The 24,105-nt window shown below is 42.2% G+C and overlaps 1 protein-coding gene across 2 annotated transcripts in view; it reads right to left on the bottom strand.

The window, feature by feature from the left end:
- pard3aa (par-3 family cell polarity regulator alpha, a) overlaps nucleotides 1–24,105 on the bottom strand; it is a 338,263-nt gene that overhangs the window by 150,018 nt on the left and 164,140 nt on the right. For both annotated transcript variants that reach the window (XM_062379666.1, XM_062379667.1), the window contains exons 7-12: nucleotides 23,760–23,843; nucleotides 19,483–19,608; nucleotides 16,754–16,975; nucleotides 15,313–15,482; nucleotides 11,021–11,160; nucleotides 10,375–10,503 (exon numbers count right to left, since the gene is read on the bottom strand). In XM_062379666.1, coding sequence (XP_062235650.1) covers nucleotides 10,375–10,503; nucleotides 11,021–11,160; nucleotides 15,313–15,482; nucleotides 16,754–16,975; nucleotides 19,483–19,608; nucleotides 23,760–23,843 — 871 coding nt within the window. The remainder of the gene's footprint in view (nucleotides 1–10,374; nucleotides 10,504–11,020; nucleotides 11,161–15,312; nucleotides 15,483–16,753; nucleotides 16,976–19,482; nucleotides 19,609–23,759; nucleotides 23,844–24,105) is intronic.

The following is a 24,105-nucleotide window of genomic DNA, read 5'->3' as shown; positions in this document are numbered from 1 at the left end:
AAGATTGTTGCTGCTCACGTACACTGAACATACGCCTGCCGGTGTTAACAAGCATGAGCAAGCTGGTGTAGAAAGAAGCATTTGCTGTTGGTTGGATAAAGTGCGTAGGGCTACAAATGATAAGCAGCAAAGGTGAAAGGTTAAATTTAACTGCACCACAGCTGTTAGCAAAGACCCCAAGGCGAGCCCCTCTTTGAAGTGATGACTCCTGTTGCGTTCTACACTTGTAGCCGAGGCTAATGGCAGTTATTTTCTTCCTCGATGGAATAGGAGCCTGACAAATCAGCAAAGGCTATATTGAGACAGAAAAGACCCAATCAGACAACCTTTCTGAGTGTCTAACTGAGTTTTCAAACCAAAAATTCTGAAGTAGTGGGGACGCCAGGTGTGTCTACAGGACAGGAAGTCTCAGAGCAATGCTGAACTACTGTGATTGGCCAGATTGGTTTACTGTACATGAGTATTTATTGCCATGGCAGCCAAATCCACATGATTGGAAATTAACCCCAGGAACCCACTGCAAGAGCTTTAAATAGACTCAAATCAATACATGCGGTTGCACACACATGCACAAACACACACACATGCACACACACACACACACACACACACACACACAGATCCAGATGGATGGCAGCCAGGTGTGTGCCCTTCACAGCTGCTGGGATAAAGAGTGAAGCCGAGGAATAAGGGAAAGATATAGAGAATAATATATATTTTTTTCTTTTTTGGAGGATGAGGAGTTATTAGGATGCAGTGGTGCATTCAAGTGAAGGCTCTTTTCAACACCCTCTGACTGAGCCCCTATTCTCCGGACAAACCTTCTATCTGGCCCCTTTTTCTTTTTCTCTGTTTTTCTTTCAAACTGGGAGTACACCTGTCTGTACAATCTGCCAAGTGGGCTTTGTACCTGAATGGACTATTAGTTATTTCAGACCGCTGGAATTCATTTAATTGTGCAGCATTTCAACAACTGTAGCGGCTTTATTCGAGAAATCCCTGGCTCTAGTTAGGAAATAACCCGTTCCTTTCCCTCAGAGAAGATAAAGGAGCTAGGGGGATAGACAAAAAACAACTGTTGAAAAACTGTTCTTTAGATATAAATATAATGCATCTTAAACTTCAGAATTGATATATATACAATCTATGAGCGCTTATATCGGAGCGCCCTTAACTAATGGGTTGTGATAATTTGGTTCCAATGCAGGCCCCCTAGCAACACAGCACAAACATACACTGAAAATAACTCATGCGTCATTGGCAGGATCAGTCTTTCTCTTTAATGAAGATGTCTTTATCAAAATAAAAGGCAAATATTGGCTCTGAGTTAGCTCACTGGAAAGGCTTTTAGCCCTACAGCGGAAGATGGCATACACCGGATAAAAAATAGTACTTTGGTTGGACCCCATCGAAGCCTGTGTGCGCACGTACTTTTGCACACACTCTCCTCCAAAATTATGACAGAATAACCACCCACTCAGAGCTGTGTTCCGGGAGTAGCGGGCCAAGGCAGAGAATGAGAGAGCAGTGTAGCATTTCCATCAGACAGGACCAAGCGCTTCTAGCTAAGAATGAGTTTGTCAGGCTGCTTGACAGGCCTTGTTGCAGCGATTCAGCTCTGGCAGAGCCGGATTCATCTGCCTCTGTGCTGGAGAAAAAAGGCAGTGAGCTCATTGTTCCGTGCTCAGTCCCATACATGCACCTGAGACAGAGGACTGGCAATAGATGAAGTGATGTAAAATACTGAAAAGGGTGCATGCTTAAATCAACTTTAAAACACCAGGAAAAAGTTACATATGAACTGATAATACTGTGAAACCTTTTTTGGTGTTTTTCACAGGTACGGTCGCTGGAAGAAAACCTTTCAGAAATTCCAATTGTCTCATAAAACAGAAAGGACAACATCCTCCCCAGAGAAAGAGCCCTCACTAATGATGGCTGAATATCTTTCACCTCCACTACTACGAGCAGCTGAGCCAGGAGCGCACTTCACCTGATCCAAGTGGGTTTTGGACACATACACAGAGCAATAAATGTTTCTATAGCATAACTAAACATGAGTTTGGAGTGGTGGACTGCTGTTGTAAAGGAGGCTGTGCCGTTGTCCATCTTCTGCCTTTCAGGAAACAGACTCATCTGACCTCTACTTGAACTCTTTGTTTTGTGATTGAACAGTAATCCTTCTCCATCACATTCAGCTTGTTTATGGCCAAGGCTGTTTCATTGTGAGGAAGTTTACCAAAATCCATGAGCGTCACCATCAAGGAATTTAAAATTTAAAAAAAGATTACATTTAATCTCAATTATGTCCATATGTAACTAAAACTGTCTAATAATAATTTCTGGTGAATAAACTGGCGCAGTGCTGTGTTCAGGCAGTGATCATTAAGGTCAAACTTATTACTACCACTTTTGAGTGGAGTGCCTGTAAGAAGCCAACGTCTCCTTTCTGCTCTCTCTGACTCAGCCATGCAGTCACAGTCCATTATGCGATGAAGTCCTTTATTAATTAACACTGTGATGGGGTAGCTCCAATTCATTACAGTCCATTGTCTGGGCAGGGGACAGTGATAGAGGCAGCATTGGAGCAGAGACACAAGCAGGTGAACCGAAGAGGGTAGAGAGAAAACATTGCTCATTACTCTTGCAAAAATATCCCGTCTGCTTAATCTGCCTTTTTGTTTTGTTTCTACCTCACTAAACTTGTCACGCACTAACAAGGAAGGTGTGTTAAATGTGTTCAAGTGTGCGTCGGAGAAATATTGCAACAGAAAAAGCTTGAGTGAGATACAAGAGGGAAAACGACAGCGAGAGAGAGAGAGACAGAGAGAGAGAGCGCAAATGAATCACAATTAGTTCTATTCACACAAAACTCTGAGTTCTCCGCACATCACTGCCTAAAACAATTAACACTGCTGGAAACTTCTTTCCACTCTTGGCCCAATTTGGCGACATTAAAGGTCATTGGAAATTAATTTAAAAAGGCTAAAAGAAATCAGCCATGTATGTAATTGCAAAAGGGGCGTATGCGTGATAAGTATTGTAACACAAATTTATTTTGGTGCTGTTTCTTCTCATAACATTTTCTGACAAAGGGATGGAATAATAAACACCTCTCGGCCTAAAGCAAATCGCAGGCTTTTTCAGGTTCAACCACACAAAACTGGAGGTCACGGCGAGCGGTGGAGGGTCGGAAGTGTTTGTGAACTAACAACATGTGTTCTTCAACCCGGCAGATTTAGAGTCAGCGATGACAAACTTGAAGTGAAATCCACCGGGGATGTTGTAATGAGAAAGCTCATGTGGCTCATTAGCAGAGTAATTTCAGTTTCTATGAGGGCGTCTGAGGCAAGATACGTCTATATCACTGCAAATGTTTTGAGGCTATGAGACTCTGAGTGGAGCAACCGAACGGAAGCTCTTATGGGGAGGGGGTTGACTTGATGCTTCTGTAGGCGATTTAGGAAAACAATTGCATCGAATCAAGATGAACATGAAAAACAAAAGGTGACTGTTTAATTGTACTTGGCAACTGGAAATGTTTGCAAAGGCTTTTCAGTGGATCCCACCTACAGACGCACATCATGAACCAGATGCCTCTCATTTCACGCTAATGGCGGAAAAAAAGTACTTTGCTATGTCCAACCGCACACGCACACTTCAAGCCATTATGTGTTCTGGAATTAGACGCTGGATCCCCCTAGGGAGAGTAACTGTGTCGCCATAAGTGGCCTTTAACTACCTTGTTTATCGGCATAGCACAAGGCTGCGGTGCGCCCTCCCGTTCTCCGCCGTGACAGCAAGCATAATTATGGGAACAGCTGCTGAAAAGTGCTCGACGGAAAACAGGTGGTGTAGAGAAGACGCGCTCGGAAATCGTTAACCAGGCTGGCATTGTCTTCACCCACACTTGGCAGCTTTCCCTTTAATCACGACAGAGCATGTTTCTGAACTCTGCACTTTGATCAAAAAACCTCTTCTCCTGCAGCCAAATTAAAAATGTAGGAATTCAACTCATCATCATCCTTGAAATGGAAAATAAGACCCAGAGAAAAACAAGAGAAAACCGAATAAAGAAAATGAAAGAGAAAAGGAGGATGAAAGTACAATGTGTGTGTTTCTCTACTAAAAATCAAAGAGTAAAGCAAGGTATGAATTTTATAAAGCTTTCATGGATAATTTGCCCCCAAGAGGAAGCTCTCCGTAGATGTGGAAGGTATATTTATGTGTCATGGTAACACATTGGAGTCCAGATCACCATGTCCTCTCATTTCAGTCATTTCTAGGCAGAGAGTGGAAAGAGAAAGTGACCTCTGAGATGCATCTGCCGCTGCCAAACTGTTCTGAAGAGCTTTGCAAAGTCACTGATGCGATCGCTGATTGTCGGTTGCCAAACCTCAATCCTACACAACTCCTTCCAAAGGCTTTTAGAGCAATTCCTGTAATTTGACTTCACCTGAGTTCCAACTGTATTTTCAGAACAAATTTGCCAAGTAGGGGTCAGCCAACACTCAACGTTTGTAATAGCAGAGCAATTTCCTGATTACATCCAATTACATTTGAGCAGCTGGTTTGTTTTTTAAGTTGTATCATAGGGTACGACTGGGAATTCATTATTGAGTGCGAATACTGGAAAAAGGCTGAAACATCTTAAATTATCAGATCCACACGTAAGAAATATCTCATCTCCTCGAGTTGTTAGCCAAGTTTCACTAAGGTAAAATATCTGGCTCAGCCACCTGCTGTTACATAAATAAACTCCTTAAGAGACAGAGCAAAAACTGTCTTTTTGCAGAACTTTATTAGCAAAAAGTTACAATGCATTACATCATCTTTATGGTGAGGCTAAAGAGCATTACTCTAAGAGACATCTAATTATATTAACACCAGAGATGTAATTCTTTGGCATGACAGCCGATACCACGTAGCTTAAGATAGCACTGTTTATCACCACTTCAATGTAATACCCTCAAAGTGTTATCTGTGCCGTTACATCACTGAGAAGGCTACCGCTTTGTGGGGAAGGAGTTCAAGAAGATGTAGGCCATCTAATCTCTTTTCCTGTATTGTTTTCAGAGATTCCATATAATATCAAAGCAAAGGGTTGAAGCTCTGATCCTAGATGAACTTTACTAAGAGCAAGCGTCAACATGAATCGATGAATGGCGGCTAATGAGAAACTTATAAAGGAATTCTGATGTATTTTGTGACACTCTTTTGAAGCAGGTTGTGTATCCGTTAAGAATTGTGCAGTGCCCCTACTAAAAATCCCTGTTTGCTTCTCCTGTGTTAATGCTACAGAGCTAATTCAGAATTATTCCATTATTAATAATGAACATTAACAATAGACATGCCGAGTGTGAAGTAGATAAGATGAAAGGTTCTTCAGATATGTGTTCCACATGCACAGAGACCGACTTCTGTTTGTGGAATTGGAAGGTCGATGCTTGAAACAAGGCCTTCTACTTAAAGTTTTTTACTAAACTGTCAATAACAAAGTTGAATTCAACTTTAAGGAGTAAGCGGAAGAATGAGGAGACGTGAACTTGGCTCGGACTCAACTAATCTGTGTATCATTTAGTTAGTTCCAAAGACAGGGGATCGTGTTTTGTTTGCCTTGTATCAATCCATTTCTCCCTCTACCGACTCGGCAAATGGATCTCAGCAGCGAGAAAATCAATACGGCGTCCTAAGTCTGTTCTTGTCTTTAATATCGGCAAAATCCTGAATGATAACCTCACTGTACTGCGGGTGGCACATCAAGAACCAGCTGTGTAACACTGTTAGAAGTATGATTAAGAAACCAAGAAACCAAGATATCATCTGATGTGAATAATTGTGCAGAAGCTACGCAACGCTGACGTTGATTGCTTCAACTTGGAGGAGAAAAACAATGGAGTGCTTGTTTGGACTGAACCATTTCGGGGAACCAAATGCTTTTATTTGCAATGTATATAACTATTTTGAGATCTTTTATAAATAGCAGTATTTTAGCTTAAACAAATCTGGAGTAGTTCTGAATGCCTCAGTTGCATTCAGCTGGTAAAAACATGGCAGGGAGGATTTAAAACCAGGCCACCGGGGTTGGCACTTATGAAACAGGCCATTAGTCTGCTATAATTGTCAGCAATATTGTCACGCATTTGTCCTAAGCATTCGCATGAGCCATAAATTTGGCTGTCACATCAATCAGAGTCCGGAATTAATTGCACAATTAAGATTCTTATTGCTTGGCAGATATAGCTACTAATGGATCAGTGACAAGTGTGATATGATCATAAAGAGGGTTTTTAATGTACTGTTTGATTGCTCTTATGTAGTCTGCAGTGTTACAACATGAGGCTTCACGAGTCCATTTGTTCCCCACAGTGCATAGTCCTATTGGATATACAAGATACTGTTTATGTGGGGTTTATGATGTAAGGGTGAGCACTGGCAACGTTAATATGGTACAAGAGCATATGTGACTGATCAAAACCCATATTGTGTGTCATGTTTTACTTGGGGTGGTTCAGTATTCCTGCTGTTATTTAAAATATGATTAAATTATGAATGAAAATGTGTTTGTGAGTGTGTGTGTGTTTGTGTGTGTGTGTGTGTGTGTGTGTGTTTGTCCGTAAGGCAAGGAGTGAAACCTGTGTCAGCAGCGATGCTTACAGGCTAATTCACTTATGCCTCAGCAAGGGTTTTACAGTGATTTAAAATTATTTGTCATGAGTGGGGACGTGGTAGTATATCTCCCTCCACTTATTGTTTATGTCACAACAAACTGGTAGTCGCAGATTATATTTCTCTGCCTTTGTCTCTAAATGGCACCACAACAGGTGAATGGATGTGGCGCTCCACCACTGACGGCAGCGTGTGGATGGACATCATTCTTTGGACTCCTGCCACCGCTTGTAGCACAGTGACTCGTGACATTCGACTTAGTTATTACAGGAAAAAGGGAGCTATGAGAACTCAATCTCCCCGCCACAAAGCCGGGGAAACGTGGACCAGAGGCAGAGCTTTGCTCGCAGCTGTAAGCACAAACAGCGCTGCACGCTGGGAGATAAATGTCTACAATAAATAACATCCGCTGGCTATGCGTAGGAAGTGTGCACTACATACCATGTGTGTTTTTAAATGTTGTGCTTGTTTCCGAGCAAGAGTGAGAATGTGTGTGTGAGTTGTAAGGCGTATGAGGTCATGAAGAGAGAGAGAATGGTGCTCTGGGAGACAAATGCTTTTTAATTTAGGTGGGAGCTACACCTTTTATCTTGTCCTGTTGGACCATGTTCAAACTACATTGATCTAAAAAGGAGGAGGGTGCTTTATACCAGATTTAGCTATTCGTATGGATCACTACAAAGGTTTGACCCAGAGATCATTTATGTAGATGTTATCTCAACACCACAAAGTCACCAAGTATCTTCATGAGTTTCCCCCAAGATGTCATACCTGCCCATCTGATGATAGAAGTTTCTGTCTCAAAATAATTACTTCACAGCGATTCTTCTGCAATCTCCTCCGTCTGTTGTAATCCCACATTGAATTCGCTGATTCAACATCCCAGAGCTGTCAAGTAATGGAACAGCACTTCAATAGACAGGTGACTTTGTTCACATGGCCATTGATCAGAGCTGCCTGCTGCGTCTTCAGGTTTCATGTTAAGCTCCAAGGGAGAACGCTGCACTTTATGTCCCTACTCGTCTCGTCAAAAACTCTTTGAATGAACATGCCTTACTGTCTGAAGGTCACACAATGTATAATACAACAGAAAACCAAATATATGCACAATTCCCTCACTCCCTCTAGTTATATTATAGAATAGAAGGCGTGAGATCAAGGAAGAAGCAAGAGGTTTGAAAAAACAGGCTTATTAGGAATTACAGAGTTCGGTAAAGGTTAAAGCTTTACTACTTCTCTGAAACTAAATGTGTACGTCTCCAAATGGATATTGATATCCTTGGAGGAGAGCGGGTGCAGTTGCCACACAGACAAAGACAACGTGAAATCACAGAGACAACGCCCCACTTCACTCTATTGCCATTTAACCTTTTTCTCTTCCCAGCAAGTACATGTTTATTGACAGGTATTGAGAGCTAGTGGGATCGCTGCTGAAAGCATGTCAAAATACACCCCGACCGTGGTAATTAAAGACGCAGCGCAAACACGTTGGGGGGGTAAATTAAGTCCTCTGGGGGTTCGTGCTATACGCCTGGCACACAATAAAACATCTAAACAAAGGGATTTTTTCAGCTTTGACATTAAACATCAGCAGGCAAATGTCAACTAGACAGGAAAAAAATCAACAACGCTCCTTTCTATTCTCATCTATAAAGCTGCCAGTGTGCGTGTGTGTGGATGTGTGTGTGTGTGTGTGTGTGTGTGTGTGTGTGTATGTGTGTGTGTGTGTGCACAAAGACAATACTTCTTTGACAGATGCCGGCAGTTCTCTGGCACGTCACTCACACTGCATTTTAAAATGTTATCGTCACATTATCATTCAGGGAATTAGATGAATGACGGCATGTAAACAGTCATCTATACAATTGTGGTGATGTGTGTCCTTGCACTAGAAAATTGTGTAGCATACATGGACACAAACACAAACACACCGTACAGTCACCGCCTGTGTGACTGAGGAGGCAATTACCAAGCATGCTTTCCACCATGCTTTATTTGCAATAACTGTCATCGGCAGAGTCTTGGCCTCCTTATCTGATTTTTATGAACATACTTGGAGGGATTATTGAGATTTGTGAGAGCACCGCGATGAAATGTGAAAGTGAGAAAAAAAAGAAACAGTAAGGGAGAGCAAAATGCTAATATTCCATGCAAAGTGATGAAATATTAACGATCTCTCACAGCATGTAGAAGTTGGTCGGGAGAAGTAAAAAAGCAGAACACAGAGAGAAAGAGATTATTAGACGATGTTTCCATGATGAGCATTTTTCTAATCCCGTCATGCCTGAGGAGCTCAGAGAGTGAAGCCGTCAAACTCTCACACCGCACAACTCAAGAGTCGACAAGCCAGGGGCAGCTGCGCATTTTTTAACACTCCTCACAGCATCGTTCAGCAGCTGTGGAGCATGGATCAGTTCACTGCTTCTCTCCAGTTAGCATTTGAGTGTCGGCTTTAGTGGTTAAAGATCAGTTTCAGTGACTTTGCGGTCACATGTCAGAGTAGGTCAGTGTATAGTCAAGAAGAAAAACACTTTTATCAATAACAATAACATCTTATAAGATCATGCAAGATTCCTGAATTCAAAGATCGGGGGCCTCTTTAATATGTTTGGGAATAGTAAATGTGAAAATTTGTGTAACGATGCAGACCAGTTCTAGTGTATCTAAATTTAGGCGGCGGTGCTTTTCTTACAGCACATTAGAGGAGTAGAAAGTGTCTCAGAGGGCCATTACTCTGCACCCTGAACAGCTCCAACAGCGGGGTTAACAGTGCAGGTGCCAGACTGAGTATTATAGTGTAGCAGGGAGGTTGGCATCGGGGGCCTCTAGTCTGCCAAGGTGCAGTGACTGTCAGAGCTGCGGAGCGCGGGCCGGACGAGGGCAGTCGCCTCACCATCTGTTGCACGACAGCCAAAGTCACCCTGTATGTAGGCTGTGTGTCTGAGCAGGGAGTGTGTGAACGGGGAACATGTTCATGTGTGTGGGTATGTGTGTGTGAATATGTACAAAGCTTAAGTGGTTTCTGTCAATACACATAATTTGAGGGTATGCATGCGTGTGTGTTTGTGTGTGTCTGTATATCAATCATTTTGTAGGGACTGCATATAAACATTTGCTGTTTATATGCATACAAACAGCAAATGTACAAGTACAAAGGTGTCAATGTGTGTGATTATGCCCACAACTGTGTTTGTGTTCTTTCTTTAAATAAAAAACTTTTACCGAACAAAGGAGAAAAGAATGTAAGAATATCTGTGCAGAGGTGATGGACTGACGCTGTAATAGCCCACCAGTGTTGCCTTCAAGGTAAATAATCATTTGTACAGAATGTGATACATTAAACTTTGTCAGATCCCTATTTGAGTTTATTGATGGTTTCAACTTATTTCTGAGAAACTTGGTGTTGAACAATGGGTTTGAGAAGGAGGGAGGCAAGTAAAGGATTGGGTTGCTGCTTCTGCATCACCTCTTTCAAAAGGAATGTACTATGTCCATGGACAGCCCACATTTTCATGATTCTGGAAATTTGCAGGTGTTTTTATAAAGCAAGACACTTAAATTATAGTTCTCCTCCAGTATCAAATAAATTGCATGTTAAGAAATGTAGAAATACCAACGTTCTGTAATGTAACAAGATATCCTTTTTTTCCCTCATGGGACATAGTAGTGAAAGCACAAGATTATAAGGTGATTTGGTGAACTGACCACTTCTCTGGGCAGCTGGGAGTCCTCCTGGCGCGTCACCAGCAGGTTCACAGTCCCGCCCATGGGTGTGGCTCGCAACAGTGCCACCACCTCTTCCTGAGTCTTACCATTAAGGTCCACTCCGCTAACCTGCACACAAACAGACACACAAACACACACACACACACACACACACACACACACACACACACACACACACACACACACACACACATGCACACACACAGACAGACAGACACACACATTTAGGCAAAAACTAAAGTCAAAGAGCTCTCAGACTTGAACAAGGAAGAATCAGTGGCCTCCTCATAACCTTTATGCAGATGACTGTCTGAGCCAGTTGGAGTTGGAATTAAACATGGGTTATTTCCCCCTTAAGTCAGCGGTAGCTGATTTTCATGTCAGTCTGATTGAAGTATAATCAAAATATTGTTCCATCTAACCAATCCTCTACAGTTCAAAGCTGTGTTATAGCCATAGGGAACACAGTGTATTTGACTTATTTCAACAAAGCTCAGTTAGATTGAATTTTGGAACAAAGCCACCTCATCAAAGAAATAATTAGTGTCTGAAATTACATACAATCTCAAAGAGCCCACTCGCTCTACACTGCGTAATGGTTAGAGGTTAAAGAGCGCCGCCTCACCTCCAGCAGCCGATCTCCAGCTTTCAGTCGGCCATCTTGGATGGCAGCGCCGCGAGGAAGGATGTTTTTGACGTAAATGGGAGCACTGCCGCCGATGGGGACGTCTCTGGATGTGATGCTGAATCCCAGACCCTCTGGACCTGGGAGAAAAAACAATCTCTATTACAGTAAAAAAAATGAAATGGGATATTTTACTGACCATTGTTGACAGTTTGGTCTCATCACACAGGAGAGTTTTACTTTTTTTGCAGAAGTGCTTGAACCTGGGCAACAAAATCAAGATTGTCAGTTTACATGCCCTCACTCCCTGCAACCACAAAAACATAAATGTGCTTTTAGTGATTTATTTCCAGGTGAAAAGGTTGAAATAAATAAAGTGCATGTGATTATGTTTTGCAAAGTGTTACAACAGCTTCATCTGAGTTTGTAAATGTCAACCAAAGATGATTTGTTTCTCCTAAAAAGCCACCAAAAAACTAAATGTGGCTATTGTACAATTTTATCCAGTATCATTATTGATCATCAAAGTCACAGGGAAGCCTTAAAAATGTACCAAGCGATATATTACTTCCACTGTGACTCAGAGAAACAGAGTAGGATCTTAAAACCATTTCTGTAAGATCCTTTTAATTTCATGTCACTGCAACATGAACAACCTTTGCACAGGGATTAAATTATTGTTCTCCTCCTCTTTTCCATCCTCAAATTTGTCACTGGTCTGCCATCAGGGCGTGTCTTGCTCATGTTTTTAGGAAGTAAAAATGAAAACATGTCCCGACTCTAAATATAGTGTTGACGCTATGAACCAAAATTGAGTGTTTGTGATACGTGCATGTGGACTGTAAAGCCACTCGTGTACTTTATGGTCACATTAAAGAGCACTTATTGACCAGAATAAACAGAGAAATTAATGAGTATGGATCAAAGAATGCATCAAATGCTATTCAGTATTCTCTTAAAATGTAGAGCGCTACACCTAAATAGCACAAATCCCGTTTTCTAAATCATCTGTGCAGCATGTGCTCGATAGTTTAGCCAAAATTCTGACTCTTTGGTACCATGACAAACCAAGAGGCTGCGTTTCAATCGTATCTGGGTCAAGACAATCTTTCATACGTATGCAGAAGTTTGCATAATGTAGACAGAAGTGATCTTTACATTTACATTACGGTTGTTTCTTATTGATGCATCCTTGAGCAAGAGCTACAAGCCTTTTTTAAAGTGCAGTGAGTGGTGAGGCTGAATCTGACAAATCCATTCAGGTCTCAGCTGTGCAAAGCCGTTTGCCGTTAGGTTTTAAAACTGACCTTTAAGGTTCATCAAATGAATATGAATAAATGGTCTGGAGGAAGTGAGCAAATACAATAAAGGATAAATAAGAGGATCTCAGGGGTGACCTTCTCTTCTGACCAGACTCAAATTTGTCAAATAAAGGCAAGAAACGGTTTCAAATGTCAATCGGGGAATGAGGTAAACCACATAAATTGTGTTTGTCTGTTATCTTTGATGGAATATTAAAAAATTCAACAGCCTTGCTCCATAATGTTAACAGATGGACATAAGGAGCAGTGTTGCAGAGATGAATTCCACCGTGCATAACCCAGCTGCTGGTGTTTTTCGCAGTGGAGCGGGAAAGTCGTGTTACGTGGTTCAGTCGAGGCTGTTCTGATGGTAACAACAGTGATTAGTATTCATGTCAAAGTAGCTGCTCATTTCACGGAGCTGTCAGCACCTCTGACGGTTCATCATGACCTACTTTTCCCAGTGTGTCTCTCCAGCAGTCTGTCGAACTTGTCTGTCGTCTCGCTGACAGTGATGGCGTTGATGAGCGAGAAAAGGGGGGAGAGAAGTGCGGAAGGCAACTTTCTCATGGCTTCTGCACACAAACAAACTTGCGGGAAAGGTGATGAAGAGGTTGCTTATAAAGTCAGAAAGTTGAGTTGTCGAAAGTTGATGACATGCTCTGATCTCTCCGTCAATGCAGCGATGCAGCATGATAACTTCGCAGACTAAAATAGCTGCCGTTGTTAGTGTTGAATGTTAAATCTTTCTTTATGAGTGAATAGCTTTTATTACAAGGTCACATAGGCTGCCATGACAATCAGTACCCTTCTCTCTGGAGTGGTACTCAAATGAAACCATAAAGTAAAGGCCCTTTGAGACAGGACGTGACATCAGCACTGCAGAGCTCTGAAACACATCCTGCTCAATACGTACATTGCACAAAGATGGTTTATTCACAGCACCGAAGAAAGCACAGGAAGGTCACCAATGATGACCTTTAACCTCTGCAGAACATGACAAAGATGTGCTTCCAATAGAAATTAAGCATTCAACCAGGCACCATGGAGGAAAGGCTGAGTTTTTGATTGCGGCTTGAGAGGAAAGTAAACCAAATGCAGCACCATGCAGATAACGAAAGCTGCACTGATTTTTGTGTTACACTGGTTATTGCTTTTTTATATCAATTAAAACAATTATTAAACACAGCCACATGACTGACACGATTATCTACCCATATATTGTCTGATCCCGGCCTGGCTCATTTGGTATAACCACATTCTAGAGTGTGTCTGAGGAATTATAATTATATAAGTTTGGGCGCATAGAGCGTTTGAGTCAAGTGGGCACATCAGGTGTGTTTCAACAGTCAGGTAACTTGTTGTTGGTACACGCACACAGCCTAATGAACAGAATCAAACTCCCGCCCATTGTGTGATCCTGTAGTTAACTGTCTCCGATCAGGTAATTAGCAGAATGCAGCTCTAATATGCCTGCAGTAATTAACCACTGGCATCTTTATTTGGGTAATAGAAGAGCATGATAAAAGTAATTGTATCCTTTTCTGGATTAGTTGGAATCCTGGCTCCAATAAGGCAATTAAATAGCAAACATGAGGAGAGGCTGAGGCACATTAGAATGAGTTAATGGGCTGCGTATGTCCTTTTCAACAGTGGACATTTAATTAAGGCACTCTTGTTAATTCGCCACGTGAGATCTGCTCCTGCCACTCGGAACTCAGATCCATTTAGGCCGAATCACAACAGTTACGAAGTGGATCAACAACAAAAACGTCTGAACCCTGTCTAAAAGTACATTAGTAGTGATGGTAATCAAATGGAAATGTCAAGATGAATTTCAGAAACACATTTATAGCTTCTCAGATTTGAGTGCTCAGATCAATTTCCGATTCAACATTTCAGACGATAATTCATCTCCCGTTAATGTTTATGAATAGATTGAAGATTTACAAATGAGGCTTGTCCATTCCGGTAATCACCATTTAAATCACGAGCAACAATCTCAACAACAACTTTGAAGAATTAAGAGAAGTTCTGAAGCAGATCATGATGCAGTGTGGCTAGTGAAAAGACAATAACTACTGGCACAGGTCTCTTGCTGGAGCTTCACCAACATCTTGGCTTGGTTTCTCTGAATCCAGAGACTGGTGTGCAGACAAAAAGAAAGGAATGTTATCGCATTAAAAACAAATAAATATAACTTGCAAGGGAGTGCTTGGGGACATTTGCCAAAGATATTAGAGTAGCTTGTGACTGCTTCTCCCGTGAGGTACGTTGCATTTAGCCTCTGCTGATGCCCTCACTTGCCGCTCTTTTCCCCGGAGCTCAGCGTTGAGGCCTCAGAGCAAGCTTTCAACTAAACATCTGCTCCCTCCGACAGGAAAAAGAACAAAAAAAAAAAGGAGAGAGAAAGAGGCGTCCCCTCTGCCCTGGTTAATTTAACAACCAACTGCTCGTCAATATGTGTGAAGATAGTGAAGTGATGAAAATGAGATGGGGCCTGGCAGTAAACACACCACAATGGCTGGCTAAGATAGAGAAATGCTCCAGTATCACAGAACTGTCCACAAAGAAACTGACCTCAGCCAGAGGAAGACTGATTTCTGAATATAAGTAGTTAAATGTTCATTCCACAAGACCACGGTGATCCACCCCTTTGCAAGAAGCACAGTCTTTCAATATGTGGTTGATCTGTGTTTGCATTGGGTTTGCTCTGTTAAACAAAACCCTGAGGCATGAAGAGATTTCTGAATATTTTCGGGGAGATTAACAGTATTCTTTATCCTCCCTGAATATGTTGTTTACTCTAGAGAAAATAAAGGCATACGTATGATGAGTCGGCCCTTTGTCCCCCTTCACTCAGGGAGGGGAGGGGAGTAGGAGGAGAGACAAACCTCTGTTAATCTTTCCATTCGATGGCTCTTGCTACTTGCTGCAGATAATCACATGGTTTATTTGTAACCATGTATTCCTGTTACTGCTGGTTCTTACCTTTCTTCAGCTGGATGTTGAATCTGTGGCCTTTGTTCTTCAGGTATGAGCTGTTGGCGGTGTTTGTGCTTATTCTGCGCTGCAGGGAGGGGGAGGGGGCTGACCAAGTCCTGGAGACGCTGTACCGTCGACCTGGCTCAGGGGTGCTTCCTGCCAACGGGCCCTGGTGGCTGCAGGAGACAAATATCAGGGTTTGACGAATATTTTACCAAAAATAAACAATTTCTTATATGATGGTTAAGAAAACACAAGCTTTGATCCTCTGACATTTACAGCATGATGTGTTGGTATTTTTTGCATTAATATTTAATTTACTAATAGTAGGTCAAATAATTTAAAAAAACAAGAAGAGTTGTTCTCATCATATTATTGCAAAATGTGATATGCAGAATTTAGTTTTTACAATAAATATTAGGAGAACTTCAAGCCCCTATTTAGAATAGCAGTAGTGCTGGAGGCAGTTAATGAAAACTGCAAACATTTAGCCTGGATAAAAGTTGTCAAGACAAACGTTTATTGGATGACTGTGGTTGTTTTGTAACAGTTCTGATAGCATAGTGTGCTAATGGAATTCAACCAGTAATGTCTGTGTAATGTCACTGGAAGATAACAGTTTGGATAGAGCCATTATCTGTCAGGCTATATACTTATAGACCTATTAGACAAACACCACATGTTTATCTTTCTGGAATTTGTCCAGAGGCATTAGGGAAATTAGTTGGGACTACAGGTATATAAATGCACTTTTAACAGGATGATCGTTGGTGTGGGCTCGGAGGTCTCAGGTAGAAATTCTTATTAAACTGCTCTCTTGGCTTTTAATGAGTAGCTTTTAAACTATGATGGATTCACAGTGAGGATATTATGGGGAAGTCCTTGACTGGTGTAATTAAGACAGAAATTGGCAGGCATTAGAAAGTGTGGCAGCCTGAGACTGTTTAGATTTAAATTAATGTTGTTTTATCCTCCAATCAGACCATGCAGATCTAAATTCAGGACAGGACTGGACAGCTGCGGACAATGCCTGTGGATTTGAGACTTTTCACATAAACACACTCGAAAAAAACATGATTGCAACCTGACAGCAAGAAGAACAGCTTCTTTGTTTCTTGTGTTTGGCTGTATAACATGAAAAAGTGAACTAAATGTGCATGTAATTGATTAAAAAGAAAAGCATGCGTGAAGGACTTGGAAATAGTGCATATATCGTGACATACAAACAGTGCACAGTGCTCATTTTACTTTCCTTTTGCATACATGGACATATGGTTCACTCAGACCCTCTGGATTTGGACAATAATGATTTGGCCTTTACTTTCATTGTGGTGGTGTGTCATGTGTCTTTCAGCATCAGTTCAGGCTGTCAAAACATCTTAACAACTACAAAATGTTTTCTGAGGACAACAATCACATAAGGCAACAAAGCAAAGGTCAAACATACTTTTGGTTAAGGCCAGGTGGTGGCCCTGGTCTGGACGCCAGCCCTCCGACAAGACTGGACCTTTCGCCTGGCCTCTGAGAGCCTTGGCTAAAGTAGACTCTGCTGGATTGATTGAGTATGCTCTGTGCTGACATCAGCTCATACTGCCTCTTCAACACTGCCGGAACCACATGGAAGAGGATGAGCGGGGAGCGCATCGCCTGCTTAAAGATGTTCTGGGCACTGGAGGTGATACACAGAAAGTGTGGAGGTCACGCAGAGAGAAATAAATTAGCTTTAACATGATAAGAGATACAAGTATAATAATGTACTATCATAGCTTGGCAGATGGTGGGATAAGGAAAGGCTGTGATGTGCTGTATGTTGAGAGGTGATAGAGGGAGTTGAGGTTAGCTTAGCTAATCGCAGGGCTACTCACTGTACAGCAGCAGAGAACAGAAAGCACATTATCTGTAATTACCAGCATCAAGACAAGAAGGAGATAAGGATGGTGGATGGAGAGTCGTAATGAAATATTATAGTGCATTCCTGTATGGATAGTCGGTAATGACATTTTATATATAGTGCATCCCCGTATGTAAGTCTGTCTGCAGTGTAGTAGTATATGTGTTTGTTTGAGTTTAGAGATGAGTGGACATAAGTTGACTTAACAATCACAACAGAGAAGATGAATCATGCAACAGGGAAGCTTTCCAGACAGCAAGGTTCCAAAGTGAGCAGACAGACGCTTCATTCCATTCACACTAAATGAGAAAGAAAAAGCCAAAACACACACTGTTGGTCTTGTGCAAGCTTTAGGGGCTGACTAAGCCAAGACAAGGGCTCAACACCACTCCCAGACGTACAAATTGTTTAGTCTGGGTTGCCGGCGGCACTTAGCATATAGATAGGCTTGCCGTGAGCGAGCCAGGCAGCAGCATAAGAGGTGTGGTAGATGTCTGGAATCCAACAATCCCAATGCCTGCCTCCAGACCCCCATTACCACACCAGTAAGACCGAACTGATTCTATCCAAATGATAGCCGCTAAGTTGCTTTCGCTACAACAGAAGGCGCTTCATTCAAGAGGTGTCACAGAGGCGAGACCTGAATGTCGTATCAAGGCACTTCTGAGGGATTTGGTTTCTCCTTCTTTATTCTTATGCTAATTTACGAAAATCACTCACATGTGCACACTGAGATGTGATGACTGAGTGACTAGATGTGTTTGTACACAAAATGTTCCCACATGCACATATACACTGCCATCACTCCAATAATCAGCCTCCATGCGAGCCTGATTGAATAATAAATTACCCCATCAATGCATCATTACATTCAGTTAGATTAAGCGCCTCAAAATATTTACCCATGCAAAACAATCCAAGGAGATTAGACTATCACTTAAAAATGTTGCTCTCTGCGGCACACAATCAAGTCGAGGGGTGCGATGCTGGGGAGGGATGTAGAGGAAAGTTTGTCTCCTTCACCTAATTTTCATGCAGAATTACAAACATCGTTTTCATCTGGGGTGCCGGTGAGGAGTGTGTGTTTGACAGAGGAGGGTAAGTGCGGAACGCTAGAAAACATCACTCCCCAGTGGATTTGGTTTGAAAGCCTCTTTCACAGCAGAAAAGGCTCGGTAGGGAAATTGCAATGTTTACTAATGACAATAGCATCGTATTGAGGAGGAGAAAAAAATAAGTATTTGAACCTGAGCGGCTTTGTGCACAGTCTGGTGAACACATTAGCATAATGCGGAAAGGTTACTGGGGTTTTACAAATAGATGGAGTCGGTTATATGATGTTAGGCGTGCAATGACAATGATATGAGTAGTTGAGGACAAAGTTGGTAGTTTTTGACTCCACTTGTGAAAGCAGAGGATTTCCAAACTAGATTTCTGTCATTGAGCAAGCTGTCCAGCCCAGTGTGATTTTAGGCTGGACCTTCATTAGAAGGAGGCAAGGACTTTTCTTCCATCGGAGGAGTGAATGATAAGAGGGAGAGCCAAGCAGACCACCGCCATGCACTGCCTCCAGCACCCTGCCTTGAGGACAAGCAATCTATTTCTCTGCCTGGCAAACACACACAAACACAAACACACACAAACACACAGACACACAGACACAGACACACACACACACGGGTGTAGATAAGACTATATAGCTCAGCGACACCGCATGCGTGTGTCAGAGGATGTCTAAGAATGTGTGAGGGTGGCTTTGGATAAATTGGGGTGGGGGTTGTCCCAGGATTATATCTTCATTCCACTTTAGGAAATGAAGGGGAGCAATGAATCGATACAAATGAATCATGAGAAGCGTGTAGGTGGTTTTAGATCAGAGGGCGAAGTGGTGATGAAGGACTGCAGGTCACTGAGACCTATTTCAAGAAGGCCAACGAGTCGGTAATATTTCTGCTTTATTGTGGTGGCTGTGTGGGTGTCACGTCTCTCTGCAGTTTGAGATGCACTTATCAACAGCAACACTATTTACTGTCACTGCACTTTGTGTCCAACACAGCTCCTTTAGTGTGAACTGTATCAGGCAGTGACCAGTGATCCGGAATAATAGTGTGTTTACAGCTTTGGAGAACGTGAAGGGAAATCAAATGGTTTCCAGTGCAAAAATGATAACGTTTCTACTATACAAAGAAAATTAACTAAACAAAATGCAAATAAAAAACATGCAGGATAATATAGCATGGAAAATATGTTACAATCAACTATGCAGGAGCAACTTTGAGGCTTACTGTTCAAAGCGAAGGTTGCGAATGTCTCCCTGATTTATCTTGACGATACAGTCGTTCTCCTGGAAGAGACGTTCCTGTTCAGCTTTTCCTCCGTGCTCCAGGCGTTTCACCAGCAAACCCTGAGTTCTGCAAATGATTACACAACAGGTTACAGATAAAACATCATCTGGAAACATGTCAATCACTCCACAGTCCACACAGTCACATATCAATACTACGAACAGCAGGGATCCAGTTGCAAGCTTTGTCTCCTGCATAAAATAGTGTGGGAAGAGACAGTTTAGAAAATAAGGTGGGAGGGAGGGATACATTAATATTACTATAGATTTGTCAGTTCTTACTATGTTTTATACATGTATAACTAGTGAAACAAGCATTGCAGTATGTCCCACATAATTTATTGCACAAAGGTCACTCCAAAATGCAGCAGATTCTGAATGGCAAGTTCACCAATTGAAGAGTCAAATTTATTCTAGCATCAGAGAAAGAACTGCACTGCATGGAGCAACTTTAGCAGAATATATGAAGTGTGACTGCTTGGACGGTAATAATGTTATGGACCAGGTAAGCACGTGGTAGCTCATGATAGCTATAGGTTGAGGGGAAAAGTGCTGGATGTATCGCTGCACACACCAAGTTAGAGATTTCTTGTTATCATGAGAAGTGAAAAAATAATGTCTTCCATTATGAAACTTTGGCAGTACAAATGAAAAAATGATGGGCTGTCACAGTCGAGATAATTATTGGAAAACACTGCAGTGGAAGCATTTTTTATTTCTATTTTTCATCAGTGAATACATGTCATGAAAAATCATCAGATCTACAGTTGTGATACTTTAAAAGTTCCCCACCAATTGGAGTGAGTTTGCAAAGTAAGTTTAGCACATTTGTGGCGTGCTATACTTTTTGTGCTCCACTGTCAACAAAAGTTAACTTTCAAAACTGTAAGCTTGGATATGAACCTGCATTTTCCTGCGGCCTGGAGAGTCGATGTATTATTTACTTAATTTTAAGCCGCTGTCCGGCCCTCTGTCCTCCGCTCTCTCTGTCGATCTGGGCAGGTCTGAGAGAATGACAGGATGGTATGTCTCAGGTAATCCCAACCAACAGCTAAGAGACCATCTTATGCCTGCAGTGCAGTAGCCTTCACTAAGACGAGAGCCGGCAGTGCTGCAATAAATACCTAAGCAGTGTGCAGCAGTGCCATCTCAGCAATCCCTTCCAAAAGGCAACCTTTACCTTCAAATTTGTCATCCCTCTCTACCGCCTCTAAATAAATACATCAGTGAGCTCTTTGGGGTTTTAAGTTAGACCCCGAGGATAAACACATGAAGAGATCCGATGAGCACTCGAGCAGCAGGACTACAAACTCCATGGTTCTCTAAGGCGCTAGACGCATGAGGATGCAGGTTAACTCAACGCGTGCAAACTTTAGATTTCCTTCTATAAACTGACAAAAGGTATAGAGGTTTACTTTTGGGAAATTAAAAATAATGATGGAATATATCAGAGCCAATATCATTAAGAAGCCAGGAAGACTAAACAGATATTTACACTGTAATCAACAGTTTTACTGCGGCAAAGAAATCTGCTAGCTCTCAGTTATTTCCTTTCAAATCAGTGGCCACATAAACAACAGCACATTTAAATTGTGACCCTGTTTACCATAGACGTCAAGGGCAGATCTGCAGAGCTCTTTAGCATCTCAGCCCAACAGGGTCACTCTCAGAACATTGCTCTAATTGGCTGCATAATGTGGACATCCACGCTCACGCTGCAGACTTTGGCTCGGCTCCTCAATGGGGGTAAATGGTTCAGCATTAAGTTGAAATTAAAGATCACAATAGGCCCTTTCCTCTTCCTCCATGTCTGAGCCAGTGTTGCCAGGTCGGCTTAAGTGTGTTGAACAGAGAGTAATTGCAAATCAGTGGAAGTGGACATGATTGTGCTTTATCTTCATAAGTGTTGGCAGCTTGAAAACAAAGTATAGCGTGTTTAGATTACAGCATGGACACACTCTAATGAGTTTTGATATGGTAGCAGGCCAGAGACAGCGGATAAGGGAGTTGATGTTGATCCCTAATCAGTATTCAAAGCAGCAGTAGAGAAAATTGTTGTAAAGCAGCATCTTTTAGGGATTTCAGGAAGATGATGATTTCATAAAAGCACCATTATTGTGATGACTGTAATGCACTGCCACCCTTTCAGTTCACTCCTTCCTCACTGATGGGATTTTTTTGGAGATGTTTATCAGCTACTTGGGGAGAGCCAAAGAGCTAAGCAGAAATCTAAATGGCATTTCTCATAGGCTGCAACTCAGTGAATTCATTAGGCATCAGTTATAAGCACAGAGTTTGTAGTTGAAGGACTCTCTGCAAACTCTGGAGGAAAATACTGTGAGCATTCTACTTTTCACAATAATGGCTCTACTCCATCTTGTGGCTGGGCAGCAGTGCTGAAAAGAGGATTCGATGGGAGGCCACCTGATCTCATCTACTGCCTATAATCAAACGCAGTAATAATCCAATCATGATCCATTTATGTACGGCAATTATGTCCCTAGTTTGTTTACAATTGAAACTGGTCATGGAATGAGAAGTTCATTAAGCGGCAAAGAATGCATCTGCGAGTGCTGTGTAAGTGTGTGTGTGTGTGTGTGTGTGCAGTATGTCTGCATTCAGCCCTTGGAGTAGATTAGCAATAATAGAAGTTCATCTACAGGTGCGTGTGTGGGTTTGTGCTACACTTTTTTCAAACAACTTTTATATACATCTGCGTTGTGATATACAACGCAGATGTATAAAAAAGTTGTCCGTTGCTGTGGACATTCTCCGGCGTTTTCCTGCTAGCCACTTAGTAGAATCTCAAAATGAGCCCATGTGAGAATACAGCAAGAAATCCTTCTGAGGATAATTAATGTCACGTCCTGCCTCTGCATGCTGCATTACACCTCACCTGAACGCATCGGCTATTTCTGTGTTGTCAAAGCGTCTGACCAGACAATCTCCTAATTTCTAGTCTCAGTGAAGCAAAATGCAGACGGCCGTTGCTGGAGCGCTTGCGGTTGCTTGTTTGTCGGCTGTCTGACCCCTGTGTCCCTGGTCTAGACACTAATGACAGCTCGCTGAGCCAAATGCCTCTTGTCCTAGTGCACAGGAAAGAGCTGGGCCAGGCTATTAGCATCATCCCACTGACCAGACGCTGTGTCTTATCATGTCTGAAGTTAATTGAAGGCTCTGATAGCTATTAGTGCCAGTCTTAGCTGATGGTGAAGAAATCTACTGGCCATGCAGCGTCACCGCTATTTAAAAAATGCAGTCTGATCTAGAGGGAATATGGAGTAGCTAAAGGATAAAAGCATGTCTAATAAATTGTTGCATTTGAACTTTATCTAAGCAATGTTGCTCACTGGAGTTTTATAAACGCTTCATTTAGTTTCTCCTCTGACTCAGGATAACTCACAGCTGCTGAGAGAGTCATTCACACAGGGTCAGAGCTAAATATAGTTGCCTGACACTTGCTTATAAACAGCAATTGGATTAGTGTCCCCAAAGAAATGATATGCGGCAGTCTTCAATGACAGCCATCCTCACTCCCTGAAATGTCATCCCATTTCATCTCCTCACTCTGTCTTTTCACCTCAGTCCCCTGCCTCCCTCTTCCAGCACCGAGCAGTTGTGTTCACCTTGGTGGCGTGCCAGTCCCTTGGCTTGAAGCAGGGATCCGTGTCACAAACAAGCTTTTAGTTTGATTACATCGGTCCACTTCCTCTGTCCCTTTTTATTCTTGAATAACCATAAACTAAGACAGGAGCTCACAAAGCTCAAAAAGGCACAAGGAAGCACGTTGAATCACCTTGAAGGCAGAGTGGACAGTGATATTGGTTAAAAGAAAAGCATAATAATAAGTCTTAGAAAAACGGTGCAGTCAGGAGCAAAACTACTTTCATCTGTCCTCCTTCCCACTGGGAGCTGTGGGATGTGAGCAGCGGTGGGGATTGCTGTGTCGTTACAGCAGCAAGACTCACAAAAATAAAAAGAAATAGCGAGAAGAATTGGAGTCAATGAAAAATATAGCCTAGAGTAAAACATAGAAAGAGATGAGTTAGAGAAAGTTTGAAAAAAAATGTGTAAAATGAAGAGTAAAATCAAAAAAGAGAGCAACATCCACTGGGCTTCAATACAAAAGCTGCAGGAGACATATTGGCTGGAGAAACAAACTGGCTGTGGTTGTACATTAAGCTGCATTGATTTCCAGATTCCTCTTCTTCCTCTTACCTGACATCCTGCGTACTGAAAGGCACGACGTGGATCCCCAGGGGCCCTCCCTCATTGGACACCTCGACCGGCTTGAGCATGCCTCTGCAGGACGATGATGGATGTGGCCGTGAGGACAAGGGGAGGGAGAAGGCGGTGAGGGGGAGAGAGACGTGCATGAATAAAAAATAACAAGAATGACAAGCAAATGCAGAGAAACAGCGAATAAAAGACGAGACAGTCAAACATGACAAGGCTGAGGGGATGTGTGTGTGTGTGTGTGTCTGTGTGTGTGCGTGTGTGGAGCTGCATTGTGTTGCCTATACAAAGTCATCCATTACAAAGTCAGGCTGGTGGACCTCAGGGT

Source organism: Platichthys flesus, chromosome 21 (genome assembly GCF_949316205.1).
Source record: "Platichthys flesus chromosome 21, fPlaFle2.1, whole genome shotgun sequence".
Taxonomy (NCBI): domain Eukaryota; kingdom Metazoa; phylum Chordata; class Actinopteri; order Pleuronectiformes; family Pleuronectidae; genus Platichthys; species Platichthys flesus.
The sequence above is the reverse complement of the archived record's forward strand: the minus strand, read 5'-3'. Positions and strand labels throughout refer to the sequence as shown.